The sequence below is a fragment of the Leuresthes tenuis genome, unplaced genomic scaffold, assembly GCF_036924035.1.
Source record: "Leuresthes tenuis unplaced genomic scaffold, fLeuTen1.0.hap1 SCAF_3, whole genome shotgun sequence".
NCBI lineage: Eukaryota > Metazoa > Chordata > Actinopteri > Atheriniformes > Atherinopsidae > Leuresthes > Leuresthes tenuis.
In genome coordinates, this window is record NW_027325357.1 from 38,933,686 (window position 1) to 38,953,812 (window position 20,127).

General features: G+C 39.4%; 1 protein-coding gene across 2 annotated transcripts in view; it reads left to right on the top strand.

Annotated features, from left to right (window-relative positions):
• Positions 1-19,654, top strand: part of phf2 (PHD finger protein 2) — a 57,773-nt gene extending 38,119 nt beyond the window's left edge. The window contains exons 14-22 of one of the 2 annotated variants that reach the window (XM_072382988.1): positions 334-449; positions 662-840; positions 1,782-1,849; positions 2,735-2,901; positions 4,612-4,928; positions 15,516-15,611; positions 15,699-15,808; positions 15,885-16,200; positions 17,534-19,654. In XM_072382988.1, coding sequence (XP_072239089.1) covers positions 334-449; positions 662-840; positions 1,782-1,849; positions 2,735-2,901; positions 4,612-4,928; positions 15,516-15,611; positions 15,699-15,808; positions 15,885-16,200; positions 17,534-17,622 — 1,458 coding nt within the window. In that variant the 3' untranslated portion in view covers positions 17,623-19,654. The remainder of the gene's footprint in view (positions 1-333; positions 450-661; positions 841-1,781; positions 1,850-2,734; positions 2,902-4,611; positions 4,929-15,515; positions 15,612-15,698; positions 15,809-15,884; positions 16,201-17,533) is intronic. The other variant, XM_072382989.1, reaches the window with a different exon arrangement.
• Positions 19,655-20,127: the final 473 nt, after the last annotated feature.

Here is a 20,127-nt window from a genome sequence, read left to right on the forward strand (position 1 = left end):
CAATTTTCTTACTTTCAACATTGGATGTTTTCTATGTTCTCTTGTGAATTAAAAAAATGGGTTTTGAGATTTGCAAATCATTGCAATCTGTTTTTATTTATATTTTACACAGCTTCCCAACTATTTTGGAAGTGGGGTTGTGTATATATTCATGTTTGATAAATATTATATGCAACACAAATCTTTAAGTTTTGATTCCTAACTTCACAAGCAGAGACAAGTATATCTGTGATCAACTACAATTTCTCCCTCTCATCGTCTCCTTAATTTAATATCACATGGAATTACTTCACTTAATAACGCATTGGTATTATTTTGTTTGGAACATTACAGAATAGTAAGCCAGATTCCCTACTGAAAATGGAGGAGGAATGCAAATTTGACAGAACACCGCTGTCAGGCAATAAAGACAGATTCAGCTTCACTATGTCTCACATGAAAATGCCCAGGTATGTATGGAACGGCTGTGATTAACTTATAAATATTTCATGATAGGTCTCACAAGAGAAGAGTCAGTCCTCTTATGTGGTGTATTACAGCTATTACAAAGTTATGTGGCTGTCAACTCGAAATCCATTTGAGCCAATTCAAGGACTTCTTCGTGTGAATGCCTGGCTGAGGCTCCTATCACTCTCTTATTGTCCTGTGGTTTTCTTTTCAGCTCCAAGATGCTGAAACCTCAGACCAACTCAAGTGTTTTTGGATCATTACAAAACCTTAAGGAGGACAAATCCAAGCCAGTGAGAGACGAATACGAGTACGTGTCAGATGAAGGAGAGCTGAAAATTGACGAATTCCCCATCAGGCGGAAAAAGAACACTGTCAAGAGAGATCTTTCCTGTGAGCATTTTGTACTTACTTGAGTAACGTTTCTTTGTTGGCTTTTGTTATGCTCATTTCTGGGCCTGAAATTGCCCTAGTACACCTACGGACTGAGATACCATAGTTAATTGCTTTGGTTTCCAGCCCTGCACCACACCATTCTGATTTACAGTTGCCCATTAGCAGGGCTCACAATGGTGGTCTTACATCCCACAACTTTAGGGGGAGCCAAATAGAAATATTGTCAAATTTGCCAAATATACAGGTTACTTTAAGCCATCAGCCATGTTTGGGTAGAAATCTTAATACTTAATAACTATTAGCTTAAAATACCTAAATTTTACTTGGTGTAAACTATTCTTGAGTAACCGTATGGCATATTTTGAACATACGAAAATATATATATAATATTACTGATGCTATGAACTGTTTGGCATTATTTTGTATTTTGTTCCAGGCTGTCGTTATCTGACTCCCATCTTTGGTTTGGTCAGGAGTTCAAATGGAAATGCTTTCTTATGGCTATGACATGGCATGCTAGAAAAAAAAAACGGAGGTGTGTGTGTGTGTGGGGTGGGGGGGGTGGGGGTGGGGGGGGTGAACAGCTGGTTTGTAAGCTACCACCAAAATGGCAACAGGCAGGATGAGACCAACACTACTGTTAAGGTTGCTGACGTACCAAAATATCAGATTTTTAAGCTAACGTAGATAAGATAGGGGGCATCAGCCACTACAGCTTCTTTTAGGTTTGGACGTGAGATCGCAGTTGGGAGTGGTTGGGTTGACACCAGGCTAGCATGTTAAAATATTATATTGCTAGAAAAATAAAGAAGTTGTTATTAGTACCAAAGGCAGGTACATTTTATACCCAGCCTTACTATACATTTAAGGATTTTTTTTTAGATATTTACAGAACTTGAGCTCTGCTGTGCCTAATTAATAAATTATTTTTTCCTCAGTTTTATCAGACATCAAAGAACCTCTTCAACCAGCCAAAAAAACAAAGTTCCAACCCTTGGTAACAAAGGTATGTAATATATGACAACACTTGTGAGTTATAACCTTGCTAAACATTTAAAAAACCACCCACTTTTTCAAGCTCCTTATGTCTGTCTCAAGTTTGCATGTAGTTTGACGGTACTTACTGTAAGCTGGTTTTGATGAAAACATCTACCAAATTAATGGATTATCTTGACTATAATCTAATGTTGTTGCTAATGATGAATATGTAAATGTAATGTAATAAAACTAAAAAATATTTTATCAATCCTACAGGGAAATGATAATGTTGCAGTATATGATTATCATTATTCACTTTATAAGTGATAAACTCATAATTTAGTTATAAGCCTCTGACTGAACACACTCACTGTTTCATTGCTGTATTTTGTAGAATGTGTGCAGTATTGTCCATTATGTTGAGCAACTTGTGCAGTATTCATCTTTACACAATCAGCTCCAGGGGCTCCAGAGCAGTCCCCAACACAGAGCCAGCTGTCAGCTGCAAATTCCTGCCGTCTTGATGTGGTGCATTGTAGAAACATCATTCTTATTCATGAAGTGTGGAGTTTAAAAAGCTATAGAAATATATAGAGAGATATATGGCATTTTTAATTTAAAGTAAAAAATAAATGCTGAGCAAATCAAAGGAAGATGGCCTGTTAGTTGTGGACCACCATGTACTGATGACAGAAATAGCTGTGGCGTGAAAGAAGAAAAGGGAAGTAACAGACTTAGACCAGATGTTTTGATGTTTACTAATGTGAGGTCACTGGAAACCATATCACACCCGTGATCGGCTGTTTCACTGGCTGTTTGCACCACATTTTTACACTTAACTTCCATTTAAGCCGTGTTGGATTAACTCATAATAAATTCAATATTCCTTATTATTTTCTTCTTTCAAAACCAGAGCATTGACTCCTCAGATGAAGAGACTCTGCACATAGACACAGAGGCCAAGCCTGAGGTTAAAAGTCGCAACTCGAAGGTGAAGAAAAAGAGCGGTAGTGCTGCAGGGATTCTAGACCTGTTGCAGGCAAGCAAGCAAGTGGGTGGGATCGACTACAGCGGTAACAGGTAAACTCGCATGACCTTGACGTCATTATTTTCTGCCTCCAGACTCTGGTCCCTTCAACACCAATGAAGCTTTTACTTCCACTTTTGAGCTACAGTACACGCACAACATTAATCTCTTAATGGCTCCCAGGAGACCTCCTTTCTTCTCAGTAAATTAATTTTGGGTGTCTTTAATGGGGCGAGTCACTGACAAATATACGTCTCACTCAGTGACGACATAAATTATTTGAATTAGAATTTTCCCAGAGCTGAAAAATCAAATAGAGACTGAAGCAACAGTTTACAAAGATTCTCTCAGCAGTTTGTGTTAAGCCACTGTTTGTTTCATCCCACGCTAATCTATCAAACCCTGCGTGGCTCCAGGCTCTTCCATTTGCCTTTTGCTGTTTGGTTCAGCTCTTGATGGTCTATTTCCACCACACTGAAAGCTACAAATGAGCAATGAAAGAGAGAAAGAAAACATTACTAAAATATGTTAATTTTTCAAATGGTTTCAATGCCAAAAAGGAATTGAAGTGACCACGTTCATCATACAATGTTTAAAAGTCATTTCAGTGTCATTGTTGCAGTTCAGCAGCTAAGAGTTTAATAGGTGTGTGAATTCACTTTCCTTGCTGCTTCTTAAAAGAATCACACGTCAATACAACCTTAAATTATAAAAAAGTTACAGAATGGAAAGTGGAAAAAATGGGGCGATTCCTACATTTACTGTGACTTTTTTTCCCCCATTACAGACTGTATAAACTCGAGATATTTCATGTCTCATCAACGCATTAAATTTCCCAAAAACATTGGGACATTAAAGCACTTTGTCGTTCCCTTTACTTCACACAATTTAAAAGATGTTTTGGCATTTAGGCATGCAGCATTTCAGGTGTTGGAAAACATTTGACCTCATGTTTGATATGTGCAATGATGAATAGTAGTGGGCTGCAACTGTAAAGAACAACAGAGATTCCAAACGTCGCATCACGCCAAGCTGAGGGACTGAAGTGACCAGTGTGTCATTCCGTGCTATGCCCTTGTTGATTGACTTGTGGACATTGGTCATAGGAGCAGACTCATCCTGAAATTCTCACACTGTCGGAAAATTATTGCTGGCCATCTTTGAACCTCCATAATGTAACTCCATGTACTTGACAAATGTTATAACTTGACAAGAGTTATAACTTGTGGTTATATCAGTTTTCGATTGAAATATGGTTCTTGATACAGCGCCATCTGATGGTTCTGAGATCACTGGTGTCTAGGTTAGAATTGTAAAGTTGCCCTCGACACACTGAAATTCCTCCAGAGTCCTTGAATAGTTTCATGTTATTCTCCACTAGAGGAGGAGAAATATCCAAAATTGAGAAACATTGTTTTTCAATGGTTTTGAATGATTTTTTTTAACACATTTGTCAACAAATCTCTCTCTCTCTCTCTCTCTCTGGTCATCACGCTCCTCAGAGACACAGCGTTCTGTGGATTGCAATATGTTGCAGGCCTGAAATGCAAAAATAAATGTTATATTAATACATGAAATGAAAATGATGAGGAAAAACCATGTATATTACATATGGTTGGAGAAATACATTCAAATTCGGATTTGACAGTTTTACATTGCTCCTCAATGCCCAGTCATTTCTTTCTTTCTCTTCACCTCTAGCAACATGTTGACTGCTGTGTAATGGTTGTGTTGTTGTGTATTTTTTATTGGCGTACTTACAGTCAGCCACCTGCATCTCCCAGTACACAGGAGGCCATTCAGGGCATGCTGTCCATGGCCAACCTGTCATCTTCAGAGAGCTTGCAGCAGCCATGGAGCAACAGTCAATCCAAAAACAATAGCCAGTCAAAGAACAACTCACATGGCTCGCAGGTTGGGAAGAAGGCCAGCGGAGGAGCCGGTGGGGGCGGAAGCAGCAACAGCAAGCGGCCCACAAAACGTATTCCGAAGAAACCCAGGAAAAGTAGCAGTATCGAGAGTCTGGATTATGATGATGACCAGGATCACATGGAAGCATGTTTCAAGGACTCAGATTATGGTAAGTAACAAAATGACTTTTCTCTGCTTCCTTGTTTTATTATTTATCTATTTTGGGGTTTTTTTGTGGTTTTTTTTGTAAAATAGACAAATGATAAAATATTGACTGAGTTACTTTGAAATTGAAGAAAATTGATTTTACTAATTAACATAGTAGCAAACAACTATTTCCTAATAAGAAAATAAGGCACAACTACAAGAGAACAAATTTTCTCACTTGCAACCCCACTTAAAAAAAAAAGAAAAAGAAAAGTCTTACTCCGTAGTACATCCCTTAAGACAAAAGGTGAGCAGGAATGCAGGCAAGTTAGGCAGTCTGCGCAACATTTTTTAAACTTCAAAAGGACTTCTCTCAGAAAAAAAAACTTCTGATATGTTTGTTTTTTCTTTTCTTGAGTATGTTTTATCCTTTTGTGGTATCGTAATAAGAAGCTGACTTTACTCACTTTATTAATACAAAATAATGAAACTGGGAGGATGTTGTGTGTAGCATGGCCTATCGCTTCAGGCGGTCACTTCTTCTTCTTCTCTTCTGTCTCCTCTCTACTTACAGCGCCTCTGGCGTTCAGGCGGAACACCACATATCCCCTTAATAAGCAAATCTTGTCTATTTGAACAATAGCTTTCACATTTCAAATCAAAATGTTTTCTTTCCTGCTCTAACTTGTAACATGACATGTTTGACACGGTCTGTAAATTATTTTCATAAAGAACTTAACTTACATTATATTCTGACTTCCTTTACCTCATTTACACGCAAAATGAACAGTGTGCTAACCATTTCAACTCCTGCATAAGGTACAAAGGATTAATCAGTAACATTTACATTTGTACTCATTGAAATCAGAACATTATCAAGAGCATTTAGATGTTTCCAGACTTTATTCAACACACAAAGTCCTTAGTCCACTCAGGCACTCTTCTGAGCCTGGCTGGTCTTGACTATGTTGTGGATGTCTCTCGTTGTGGTGACTCTGGTGGTGTATTCACAAAGTCCAGAGGAAACGGCTCAGTTTCACCCTCCTTTTCCTGAAGAGAAATAGGTGCGAGGTAAGATGTGTTCCAACATCTTCCATCTGACAGCAGGTAGGTATACTGTCCTGTCTTCTCCATCACTCTGAATGGTTTTGAAAACTTACATTGGGTTTTTGGAAGAATGCCAGGTTTCTTCACCTGGACATATGACCCAACTCTGAAGAACACAGCTTTAGCTCCTCGCTTGTGGTCTGTGTAAGCCTTCCTTTTCTTCTGAGTTTCTCTCACTCTGAGAGCAACCTGTCTTGATGACAGTGTCTTGTTTGCTGGAAGTGGATAAAGTTTGGTGCGCATGGGTCGGCCATGCAACAGTTCAACTGGTGAGTGCTGAGTTGTAAATGAGGTGTTGCACAATAGACATATAGGAATTCCCTTGTAAATTCTTTCCATGGTTATTATTCCAGTGAGGCAGTTTGTAAACTATCCTTAAAGCTGCGATTAAAACGTTCAGTCCCTCCATTTGTCCTTGGATAGCAGACTGAAGACTTCCTGTGCACAATACCTCTGTCAAACTCCTGTGAATGCGAATTGAGAGCTGTTGTCAGAAACCAGCTCCTTCGGGTCACTTTCTCTGCTGAAGACTGCAGACAAAAACTGAATAACAGTCTGTGAAGTGACATGTGAAACAAAGGTTAGCTCTGGCCACTTGCAATGATAGTCAATAAATCTGATTGCAAAACGACAGTCTATAGGTGCCTTATCAAAGGGCCCTACCACATCAATTGCTACTTTTTCCCATGTTCCTTCTGGATATGGCACAGGCTGTAGTGGAGTAGTGTAGAGTAGTGATAGCAGACTTGTTATATAACTGGCACGTAATGCATGTTTTGATGGCTGCCTCAACTTGGGCATCCACACTTGGCCACCAATATGCTTCTCTGAGTCTCTGTCCTCACAATTCCCTAGTGTGTGTCATGTGCCAAGGAGATCAGCTTTGGTTGGAGACTGTCCGGTTGGAGTCTGTGTGTGCCATGCACCACTAAGTCATCTTGTAGAGCGAGCTCGTGCTCGAGTTTAAAAGTTTAAAAAAACAAGCAACAAGCTTTTTGCTGACTTGGGCCATCTTGAAGTGAGCAGTTCACGTACTTGAGTCTGTACAGGACATGAAGCACAGGCAGTTTTAAAGTCAGTTTCAGTGATGGCTGTAAGTGCAGTAAGTACCACCTCTGTGTCATCCTCCAAGCTAGGTTCTGAGTTCTGAGCTTGGCAGTGGAAGTCGCACTGCACTAAAAGCATAAAGATACGGTACAATCCAATGCGGTAATATACCCATATACAGACAATATCTGTGTAAATCCAATCGTATACCTGATGGATTCTGTTTTCAGATATCCTCGTATACGGCCAGCAACAGATCCAGAAAAATCCCCAACACCGAATACCCATCTGCGACGTATCCAGAAAATACACATGTATTTGATCCCTCACAGTTCGTACTTTAGATTTCTCCCATACTCACCGCATCTTTGGCGTATCATGTTCACAGATTCATGACCATACGCGATGGATGCCCGCCGGACATTTATGGATTTTTCATTTATGCAAATGTGGGAACCCCATGGTTTATGTGCTAGTTCTCTTTATTAATTGCAAAGTATGGCATGTAGGCCTTCATGTAAAAGTTTTAACAATCCTAAATCAGACATCAGACATTTTAAGATCACCCAGTCAGTTTTCTACATCACAATTACAATTAAATGGTCTTTAATTTTGGTTTCTGTACCATTATCATGTTGTACAAATCACTTGCTGGACTAATAAACAATGTATACATTGTAATGTATACATTAAAAAAAACATGTTTTTACCTCTTCTGTATTGCCAGAAACTACATCTTTATGCACAGTTTATACAATATATTTCAGTTATTGTATCCACAGATAACACTCCACTATCTACAGCACTGTAATATGATACAAAAGCAAATCAGAAATCTCTTTTTCATTCTAAGGATCTTTAAAAAACCATGTCATCAATCCATAAGTTAGTCAACTCACTTTATGCCTTCTGTTGTTGAGAGCTTTGGCCCTCCGATCCTCTTCCATTCTGTTGTCCTCAGTCAACTTAGGGTCAACTTGATGTTCTCAAAGTATCTGTTGCAGACTCCTGTGAACCCAAAAAGTGACAGATATCAATATGTGTGTGACTTTTTCAACCTATTGTCATACTTTCTTTGGGGAGATAAATATTTGTAATGAAAAGGGCTGTGCAGGAAAGTCTCATGTAGTGCAGACCACTACGTTTTCCTGAACCTGCAATCAAAACTTAACTGTTCTGTTGCATTTTATACTTAGTGTTAGTCTTTTGTGTAATTAAAGAGGTGCCTCATAACTTTGTTGCACATTGGTAACTTTCTACTTTTATCTATTAACACTGACCCATTGTCCACATATGAGGATATGTTTTTTCCCAGAAACTACTTCATGTTCCAAGAAAACATTTATTAACGTGGTTATTATGCCCATACTCTTTTCAAACATCATGAAAAAAAATAAAAAGCTAGAGTCTCAGGGGGTTGAACCAATTTTAATTTAATTTGAAATATTAAAATCGAACATGGAAGAACTCAGTTAAAGTTCTGATAGAAATATGATCAACAGACCACTACGATCTGATGCAGCTCCACGTTTTGCTGTTATATGGAATATAATTTTTTGGTGTTGTTTCAGCTTGATGCAGCACTGACTGCATCAAGACTGACTGCATCATTTACTAAATAATATTTATTTAGTAAAAATTTGAATAATTTTGTACCCCCTAACTGAGCAGAGTCCCCTATGGGACCAAGTCTAGCGGTTAGCCTCTCAGTTGCAAGTAAAGTAACTGCGCTTTCACGGAAAGAGGTATAGCCTATCACTCAGTTTGTCTTCAAAGCTAAACTCAAGTAACTCGAGGTTTCAACTTACTTCCACATATTGTCCGATGCGATACCCATAGTCTTAGGACTGCAGGCTCTGCCAGTGACTCCAGTGAGGCGCCATCTTACTTGGTTTCGCCGTGAAGACCCACATATGGGAGTTTCAGTTTTCCGTCGTCCACACACATCGACACTTATCTCGTCGATGTCCTCTGAGTCTGAAGAAATTGCTTTTCTTGTCCCAGACGTCATTTACTTGTCCCAGGCATCATTTACGTGCTACTCGACGTGAACTTTCTGGAAAACACACAACTCAGGGCCGTAGAGTAGCTAGCGCACCTACCTAGATTTGATACTGGCCAGAGTGCTCTGACAAATCAATCTCGAACAGTCCCGCTGCGCGAGGGCTGAATAACCAATCAAATGAACTGCAATACAGTAAACAGTAATAGAGCACTGTTAGATTTCGTTAGATAATTTCTTTTTGCGTTTGGTAGCATTTTCAGACTAGTTTATATATTGAAAAATTTGGCTGAACGAATTCCTTCAACCATGTATATGGTCAGAAAAATACTTTCACTCAAAAGTGAGGACTCCATTCACTATGTGGCATGCCCAGTTTGTAACAAAGTATATACACTTGAGTAGGCAAGAATAATTGTAAATTATGGATGAGGCATAATTAGAAAATCTGCAAGATAGTCATGTTGGAAAATAACAAACTCATCCAAAACATACACAAAAGCATCATCGTAAGGAATGTGGAAGTTTGCTTTTGAAAACAGTCATTGGAAAAAAAGGGTTAACATATAAATTTTTTTTTAAATATAGCTTTTGCCACAGAAATGTGACAAAGAGTTTGCAGGACTTAGCACAAAGACCAGGTTTTAATGAAGCCTGTGAGAAGTGGAGAGAACGAGAAATGTGTGACAGCGTATATGCTGACGTGCATGATGGAAAGGTTTGGAAAGACTTTCAGCCTTATGATGGCAAACCATTCCTCTCTGAAGCACGTAATCTGGGTCTCATGCTTAATGTTGTCTGGTTTCAGCCCTATGATAAGGTTAAAGATTTTGTAGGTGTTATGTACCTGTACCATGTAATGAATCTGCCTCGTGAGGATAGATTTAAGCAGGAGAATATTATCATCACAGGAATCACTCTTGGCCCACGTGAGCCTAAAGGGCATATTAATCCCTACTTGGGATCTCTTGTCAGTGACCTTTATGACCTGTGGAAGGGGGTTTACTGATTAGACTCATCTGCTTTAGGAAAGCAACAATACAGAGCAATGATTAACTCTTTTTAATGTTTGAGACTTTATGCAAAAATTACTGTGTTTCAACACCATCAGGTTCGACAGATCCACACTCGGAGGGGAATTATCAACAGGTGACTACATAGCAAAAGTCGTGTATTCGCAAGGTGGCTTAGAAATGACGAGAAAACTGGAGAACCTGTTATTGATCTGAAAGCTGAAGCTCCAGAAGATGGTGAGACAGTTAAAGCTAGCATACTTTGGCTGAGGTTAAATGGTTAAAAAAAACACGGTGATAGATATTATTACAGTCAAAATGATTCATGTTCTGTTTGGGAAGTAGGTTTTGAACCATTTTCCTATGCAACATACTGAAAAGCATACACTGAAAAGAATCATTGGCCATTGTGCCTACACCAAGACTAAGGTTAGGTTTTCAAGAAGTAGGGAGGAAAGTGTAAGCATTGTTGTTCCAGTGTCATAACTGAGATGCATTTAGGGACAAGGATATGTTTAAGCTAAAACATTACTGATTAATGAAACATTACTGAAACATTACTGAATTACCCTTTTCCCCTTCTTTTTTAATGATTTTAGAATAAGATTAGTTGTTTCTCTGAAAAATAACGTCAAGTTATTTTCTTATTTTATTCAGCATCTCTGACAAATAAGCAATTTCAGAATGGGTCTTTATTGCCAAGTAAGTTTGCACATACAAGGAATTTGTCTTGGGTTGAGCACACATTATAAAAGAGACAGGACAGAGAGAGTTAGAGTGGTGTTCAGTTTGTAGTATCTAAAAATATGCTAATTTACTAATATAATATACTAAATTTGTTGCTTATCTTTGACATAACCAAGCCTTTAGTTACCACCAAAGCCGCATCTGTATGATATTAATTTTATAGAAAACGTTTAATATTTTTTTAGTTTTTTGTAAATAATTAATTAAAATAATTAAACTGTCATTTAAAGGGTTAAAATCCAAAAGATTATTGAATATTAATTTTTTTTGAGCAGGACGGAAGTTGTTTAAAGAATTTATAGTGATAAAATATTGATGTATGATGTATGTATACGGAAGATATCCAATACTAGGATCTATCACAGATGTGTATCCGTAAAATATCCTATACTAGGATCTGTTATAGATGTATACGGAAGATATCCAATACCAGGATCTGTCACAGATGTGTATACGGAGGGTATCCTATACTAGGATCTGTTACAGATTAGATCTTCGCGTATATCCCCGGAAACATTTTGAATATGTGGCAGATACGTAAACTTGTATACTGTTGGATCTCTCTGGATATTAGGCCTTTTAGTGCAGTTTCGAGACGAGCAGTCCGCAGTTACATTTTCTCGACCTGGTTTGTACTGAATGTCATAATTGAATGATAACAACCTAGATGACCACCTGGCTATATGCAGACCTGCTCCTCCTTGGCCTTTTTTAGGCTAGAAGTGTGGTGAGAGGGCTGTAGTCAGTACGTAATGTCTGTGAAATGTCTCCTCCACAAGTACATTCTCCACTTTTTTGTTGCCCACACACACTGCCCACAGTGGAGTACATTCTTTCTGCCTGGGTGAGTGTGCGTGATGCAAAAGCAACAGTTTTTTCAGAACCATCTTGATGTATCTGAGTGAGGACAGCTCCTATTCCATAGTCAGACGCATCCGTCGTGACAACAGTGGGCAGTTCTGGGTTGTACAAAGAGAGTGCAGGGCTGTTCACCATAAGTCTTTTAACAGTCTTAATGTTCCTTTGAGCCTCAGAAGTCCATGTGAACATCTCTGCTTCCCGCAAAAGTGCAGTCTTTTGACATGCTCCTCAGCTGTTGCACCTAAGACAATAATGTTATCAAGGTAACACTGGACTCTCGGCAAACGTTTGAGGATAGTTGACATCATCCACTGAAAACAGCTGGGTGCTGATGCCAGTCCAAATGGCATCTGCTTGAAGCAAAACAAACCACTGTGGGTAATGAAGGTAGTTAAGCTGCGGCTGTCCTCGAGTAGCGAGATTTGATGATAAACAGTGTTGCTCCTCTCAACTCTGTGAACATTTCCTCCATGAGGTAGTGGAAAGCCATCAACTACAACTGACTTGTTTGGTTCTCGTAGATCTATACAGTCCTGGTTCTGGTCTGTCTTTTCTTGTGGTAACTTCTATAGGTGAAATCCATTCAGACAACTCTACCGGCTCTATAACATCCTGCACTACTAGTTTTTTTTAACTCCTTAGACACTGCTTCTCTAACTGAAATAGGTAATCTACGCAGTTTCTGTTGTACTGGCTTGACATCTGGACAGACATCTGCACATCCTAATTTGTTCCCCGTAATACTTGCCACAGAAGCGTTTGCCTGGTTACCAGTAACTGCAGTGTTTGACCGTCTCTCACTTGCATCTATACTGAGTAGAATAAGTCCCTTCCTAGGACTGCTGACTTGTTCTTAACGATGTGAAACACTGTAGTAGTACTTAGGTCCCCAAATGCTGCGTTAGGTTGTAAGCAACCCTTCACAGCTATGGGATTCCCACCATAATCCCTCAGCTTGAGTTTTGGTTCCACAAGTGACAATTTGTTCTGGCAAGGTTGACACTGCTGAGCCTGTTTCTAGCATTAACTCAATATCGTGAATCACTGACTCTGGACTGCTGACTTTCACTATACACATTACACTGCTAGAGCCATAAGTGTTCACATTCAAAATACTCACTTCTGGGTAAATATTTTTTTCTTTCTCAAACCGTCTGCCTCGTTGCGGCCTCTGGTGAACAGCGTGCACAGCGCTGTCTGTCACTCTGTTGCACATAGCTTTCGCCTCTGACACAGCAATTTCAATTTGGTGAGCTATCGCCAAAGCTTTGGCGAGTGTGAGGGGTATCTCCAGCAGTAAACGATCCCTGATGTGTGCTGAATTATTCCTTTCAACGACTTGGTCCCTTATCATCTCCTCTTCCATATTCCCGAACTGACATGTTGTCTGTCGTCTCACATGGGCGGTAATGGTAACGTTCCACGACCATGTTCACGTTCACTTTCAGTGTGAAGAAGTTTGTCAGAGCCTCCAGCGCCGTGGCGTACTTGTCATCAGCGACTGTCAATGTGTAAAAAAAGTCTCTGACCTTCTGCACCCAAGCAATGGATGAGCAGCACAAGCTTATTTTCCTCCGGCAGATCCGACTCCGACGTCGCTAGCAGGTAGTTTTCAAAAGTTCGGCTGCATGCCTTGAACAGGACAGGAAGTTCCCCAACGTTTGCAGGAAGGGTGAAGGCTTGCTCAGGTTCAGGGCCATTATCCTCGTCGCCAATATGTGGTATCGTAATAAGAAGCAGCGGGGACTTTACTTTACTCACTTTATTAATACAAAATAATGAAACCATGAGGCAGTGTTGTCAGATCAGATTGACAGTTTCCAGCCCAATCACATCTTAGAAACCGCCCAATCCAATAAAAACCATCTTCCTTTAACTCCTCTCTGAAATGTGGTGCCAGAACAGATGTGATAACAGCTGTACACTTTGTCCTGTGCATTTTGAACACTCCCATCTCATCTGGGAGTATATCCCAGTCCTGAACAACACTGATAGAAGTATGGCAGGCAACATAGATTGCAATCCTAAATTCACGTTTTTGTTAATCTTTTACTGTGCCTTGTCCTACTATCCCATCGGTACAGCAAAAGATTTCACTCTTGGCACTCAGCGGGACTTGTGTTTTTTTTGTGGTGCCATGTTCTTTCAGATTATTAAGCTGAGCTCTTATTTCTGTGTTACAATACTTGCCACAGGCTTCAGAGTCGTCTCCTGGGACAGCCGCGATCCAGGTCTTAAGTTCAGCGTCGGTCTCCCATTCCTTCCTGTGGGATTTCTTATATTTTCCCCACTTCGGTCTGATACTAACTTAACTAGGCCATCCGCTTCAAATTCAGCGTGGCTACAGTGCATTTGCTGAGCTGACGTCACGGTTAAGTTGCTAAAAAAAAAAAAGATGGCGATTGAATAACCTACAACTCACATCAATTATTTATTTATTAAAGCTATTTATTTATTTAAACTATATATTTATTTAAAAGAGAGAGTGAGAGTGTTGTTTTCACAATATTAAAAACTCAAAAGCAGCCCAAATATTTCTCATCCGCCCAGTGCATTTTTTCCCCCTTCAGATGTAAACAAAAGTAGCCCAATTGGGCGGAAAACTGCCCAATCTGGCAACACTGCCGGGAGGACGTTGTGCTAGCAAGGCATGTTGCTTCAGGCGGTCCTCTTCTTCTCTTCTGTTCTGTCTACTCTCTACTTACAGTACCTTTAGCGTTCAGGCAGAACACCACTCCTTTCTAATTCATTATTCCCCCTTTCCCATCTTTATCTTAAACATATCTATTTTTTATTGTTGTGAAACCAAATTCATTAAGCTGATGATGTTGTTTTATTATTTTTTTTATTGTCTTTTACACCTAAATTTCCCCATAAAATATTTTATAAACAGGTTTTAAAAAGTCCTCTTATTATGACTTTTTGAATATTTTTGGAAAGGTCTTAATTCAAGGCCTTGAAATTTTTTTTATATTGAAGACATTTTTCTTGAGATGATATCAGCAGTGGGAACATTTTTATTGATTATAGTTGATTCACTGTTATTTCCGTTTCTTAAAAAAATTCTTGAAAAGCTAGTGTGCAAACATCCTGTATTTTATTTGAATGCTGAAAACGAAGCAGATGAATCAAGCTGAGCAAGGTCAGTCAAGCAGTTGTTTTTTGAGCACACAAATGAGAAAATAATTATCTCCCATGTCCGATTCTCACTGTTGCTAACAGGTGCTGTTAAAAACAGATTGACTCCTGATGGATCAGCATCAGGGTCTTTAATTCTTAATTTAGCCTGGAACTTTTCATTAGAAGTAGATGATAGGGGCTCATGTTTATTCTTCGTGTGTCCTTTCCAAATCCACCCTCTGGTGTTGCTCCAGTTTATTTGTGAAGCCCTTCCAAATACAGCTGTTTCCACCCACCCAGCTTGTTAATAAGCCATTAACACAAGTTGCGAGCTGTTATTTTACATGCTTTTTTAACTACTAATTAGTGTCTAATCAGTTGTTCTTTGCACGAACATTCCTGCTCTGTAATCCCCCGGCAGAGATGGAGCTTCTCTCACTGACTGCTCTTGTAAACAGGCAATTTTTTATCTTGATCAGCTAGTTATCAGATATTTAAGTCTAGATTGGAATGATTGTGCTGTAAGCAGTCAGTGGAGGATGAGGAGGAGGAGTCAGTCAACAGCTGTCTCACAGCTGTCCGGCATGCTACCACTGAAAATAACCACCATTTGAGAAAACAGAATTAATTGCACTTGCATAAAATTCTGTGCTTTTCATCCTCTCATTGAGAAGCTTCCATGCATGACGAGAGTAATCTGTTTTGATTTTAGTTTACCCCTCTTTGGAGTCCGAAGAGGATAATCCTGTATTCAAATCTAGATCGAAAAAGCGGAAAAGCAGTGACGACACTCCATACAGCCCCACAGGTAAGAACTGCGTGACAAAAGAAAGTTCAGCACCACACATTTATTTATTTTAAGCTGTACCAAGCCCTGATGTGCATGTCATTACAGCCCGCGTTGGACCTTCAGTTCCGCGACAGGAGCGACCAGCAAGAGATGGAGCCCGTGTGGCCTCCATAGAGACAGGGCTGGCTGCAGCCGCAGCAAAGCTTTCTCATCAGGTATGTCAGTGGACTGTATCTTTACAGAATGTCCCTGTAAGTACTTCTCAATCAAAATATATATATATATCTATAGGAGGAGCAGCAGAAAACCAAGAAGAAGAAAAAAAGCACCAAAAAGAAGACACTCATAGCTGATAAGCCCCCGAAAATCTCTCAGGACAGTAGCTCACCAGAGCACAATCTGGACTCTCATGATGGCAGCCTGACAGACCATGAGTTCAACACTGGAACAGTCAAGTCGCCAGGAGGGCCGCAGCCCATGGCACCAGGGGTCTTCCTGAGCCAGAGGCGGCCATCCGTGTCCTCTCCCAACAACAGCACCAACTCCACGAGCACCAACAGCAGCGGAATGGCAAAGGTGGACAGGATGGTGTCAGCAGACGCCAAAGGTGAGCAGCAAATTCTTGTGGCTTCATGGATGATAACTTCAGCCTCAATTACATTGTCTTTGTCCTCAACTGTACACATTCATATTTTGAGTATGTTAGACAATAACAGCATGTATCATATTTGGTTTAAATATATATTTTTCTAATTGAACAATTTGTTGAATGGAAAATTTTAAATCCTGCATGTGAAGGCTTTAGCATATCAACATGTTTCAGGATGACACACACACACACACACACACACACAACCTTTCCCGCTTTAGTAATGTGGAAACGTGTATATATATATGAAAGGAATCATGAGTGTTGGATCTCTACATTTCCATCCTTGAGGGCGAGGCATGGAATGCCTCAACTGTTAAGATGAGCTCACTCACTGTAGGACAACTAACTTGTCAGAAACAGATTTCAGCACCTCGAAGCAGTAAAAACAAAAACCTGCAACATGCTGTCACAAGCATCATACCTGACAACCTATCCCTGGCCAGATGTATGTCAGTTTAGGCGGCCGTTACTTTTTTAAGGACAGAAGTGTGACTGATTGATCTAGAAACTGGTGTCAATAAGGTTTTGAGATGATTCTTTCTTCATGTGCGCCTGAGCTTGATGGTGACAAGGGGAATGCAGTGTTTGTAGATAGGGGACTTCCAGGAAAAAAGAACCACTGCTTTGCTGTGGTGATGTGTCGGATTAGAACACCAACGGTTTAAATTAAGCAGTTTCTCAAGACAGTTAATGCTTTCCATGTTGTTATGACAAAATGAGAATGTTTTTTTCAAGGAAATCTCTATGGAAATTCATGGACATGTCCTCCAAAGTCAACACTGTCCCAGTTTCATGAAAGATATTCTGATCTGGAACAAAATTTTTCATTTCCTACACTCTTTACCAAGTTTTATGAAAGAATATGGGATGCCAATCACAACGCCAATCACATACCTAAAGCTGATTAGCAAATAATAATTTGGGTTGCATTTGCTGCTCTTTGACCGTGCAGCAAGCATTAATATTGAAATGAAACACAGTTGTACAAACAGCTGTGAATTGGAAACGATGGATACAGTCAATCATATGAAGGTCTACAGGGAACCAGGTTAATTTTATACAAGACAATGCATTTCTTGCTTTGTTTATTACTCATGCATACAACCTTTTACATTCAGGCAATGAATAACTTGAAGTCACACCAGCCATTCTCCTTTAAATTAATATCATGTAATCAAATGAATGTAATCCTTCAGGAGCACACTGATGGGCCAAGAAATATAGCAATGCTACCTCATGAAAGCGGAGAGCCTACTTTACCTCCTGTCTTTTTTCATCCTTTCCACAGCTAAGCGGCTAAAGAAAGGCATGGCAACAGCCAAACAGAGACTTGGGAAGATTTTAAAGATTCATCGAAATGGAAAGCTCCTTCTGTAGCATGCAGCAGACAGTTGAAGGACTGGGGGTTTCATGAGCTGGGTCCCATCCCAAACTCATGCCCTGCTCATCGAGAAAATCAACAACGAGGAGAAGAGAAAAATCATGCATTTTTCAATTTGTAAGAAGAAGACCAGTCAAATAGGTTTTTGCCTCTACTTATACTTTATAACTTTCAGATATTAAAGTGTACAGAGCCTATTATAAATATTTTTTAAGAAATCATTTTACTACAGCTGTCAGTTTATCAGGGGTTGCTGAAACATGAAGTAGAAATACATTGCAGTCATTCCAAGATATGTGAAAGTATCCCTTGCATGTATTCAGTTGCATGTGCGCTTTGGTCAGGTTTGGGGGGGGGTGTTGGGTAGTTCCTACTTGTAGATGCAGCTTATCGTTGCCACACTGAGATGAAATGGAAAAATCTCCTTCTCCCCTCCTTCTGAGGCAAGCTTCTCGGCGTATCGTACAGCACGCTTTTGTCAGCATTCGTCTTTTTTTTTTTTCCAATGTTTGCAGAGCACTATCAGCGCAGATATTTATTTATTCTTGTCAAGTCATGAGATAGGAAATGAAGAGCAACTGTAAAGCACAAAGTCGCTGTCCGGAGATCCTCCAACTTGAACATAGGACAGGATGAACGGAGACCTGCACATACCAGGATGTGGTCACAAGGACGTGAAGAACTGTGATTGCTGACACTACGTGGGAGCTGTAGCTAATGATAACCCTCATCCATGTCAGTTCTGCAGTTACACGGGGATACTTTCTCTCTTTGTTGCTTTCACAGGCAGCACCAACAGCCTCTACTCATCTCTGCATTTTTATGGCTTCACACAGTACAGTATATAGAATGTAGCTTGTACATAGCCTTTTAACTTTAACTTTTTTTGTATCCTTTCCCCTTAAGGCTTAATTCTACATTTTTACCACTTTTGCTAATTATGAATAAATGAATAACAAAAAAATGTATATGTATGTTCGAATTTTTAACCTTTATTTTATAGCAGAGATTTTTTTTTCCTTAGTTTGAAAGGTGCTGCCTGGAAAATAACTGAAGAAATAAAAACATTTTATTGTCATATGGCCTTACATACGCAAAGCTAATTGTATAGTGATTCTGTTTGAACAAGAGACGAAGATTTGAGGAGAAGCTGTATAAAAGGAAAAAACAAAAAAACTTTCTATGACCAGCCTCTTGTTGGACTTCTAGTATCCTGAAGGGTTTCGGAATTATTTTACTAGCACCTTGTGAAGTGTTTATGTGTCAGTGATGTAATTTATTAATGTTTGTAGCTTTTTTAAACTTGTACAATTCTGAAGAGTTTTGCTTTTGGATATTTCATGAAGTTGTGAAATTACCATTTAATTTTTAATTTTATTTTGTGTGTTATTGGGGTGGGGCATCACAAACATCATGAACACACTAGAGTCCACGTTAGCAAAACTGTGTTGATCTCCATCCTGTGACTTACTTATTTTTCTGACAGCTCTAAGCAGCTGCGTCCACGCTGTGTTTCAGTCGGGATATCTTGAACGCGGTGTAATGTGCTCTGCTCTGCAGCACCACTGTTCTCTGTCATCTCAGAAATGACATTTATACAGATCAAACTCTGTCTGTGGGACATATTTTCAGGTTTTTATTTGTACAGTATGTGCGTTGCTTTGTTGTGTCTTTTTTTTTCCGATCCATTAAATGCATCCACTGTACCACAACAGTGAGTGATACCTATTGTAGCTGTCTTCCCTTACTGTTATTTGCAGTATTAGTAAATATTTACAATCCTTTTTGACCTGAATCTATATTTTTCTGTATTTAGATGATTCTGTTTGAGGTGATGGTCCGCTTTTATAAGAGATGGAGAAATGGCAAACTCGACGAACAAACATATTGTTGTTGAATGATATGATTGTCTGCCTTGTTTACTTTTGCAATACAGTAAATGTGGAAAATCTACTTTGTAATGTGTTTCTCTCCAACCTGCAATGTGACAGTTTCTGTGGTGACGACTAAAAATGTTTTTTTTCTGCTTCACATTGTCATGCTTTGAAGTCAAATCCAGCGCCGCACCAGTCACGAACTGTTGTTTTTTTTTCTTTATAGAGATGTGGCCAAGCTCTCAGTTCCTGAACTCCTTCCGCAGCTTCAGCCAAGTCATTAGTTAAATTTAAGCCAAACCATTAAAAATGTATTAACATAAAAGTGCTCCCAAGCAGTCAGACTCTTTTTAGTTGTCCTGAGCAAGTGTTGCTGTGGTCGAAAATGCTGCACTGAGTCATTCATACACAGGCTGTTTAGTCAAGAGAAATTGATCCTTAAGTTTATTCTCTAATCTGTGCTCAGACAGGGGTGAAGAACTCAACAGTGAGTCTGTGCCCTTAGATGGAGTCCAAAAAATGTGTAAAAAAGCAAGAAAGCAAGGATACAAAAAAAATAATACAGGACTCAGATGTGAGACTGTGACCATTCAACACATGTTGGTACTATCCAGATTTTATCTGCAT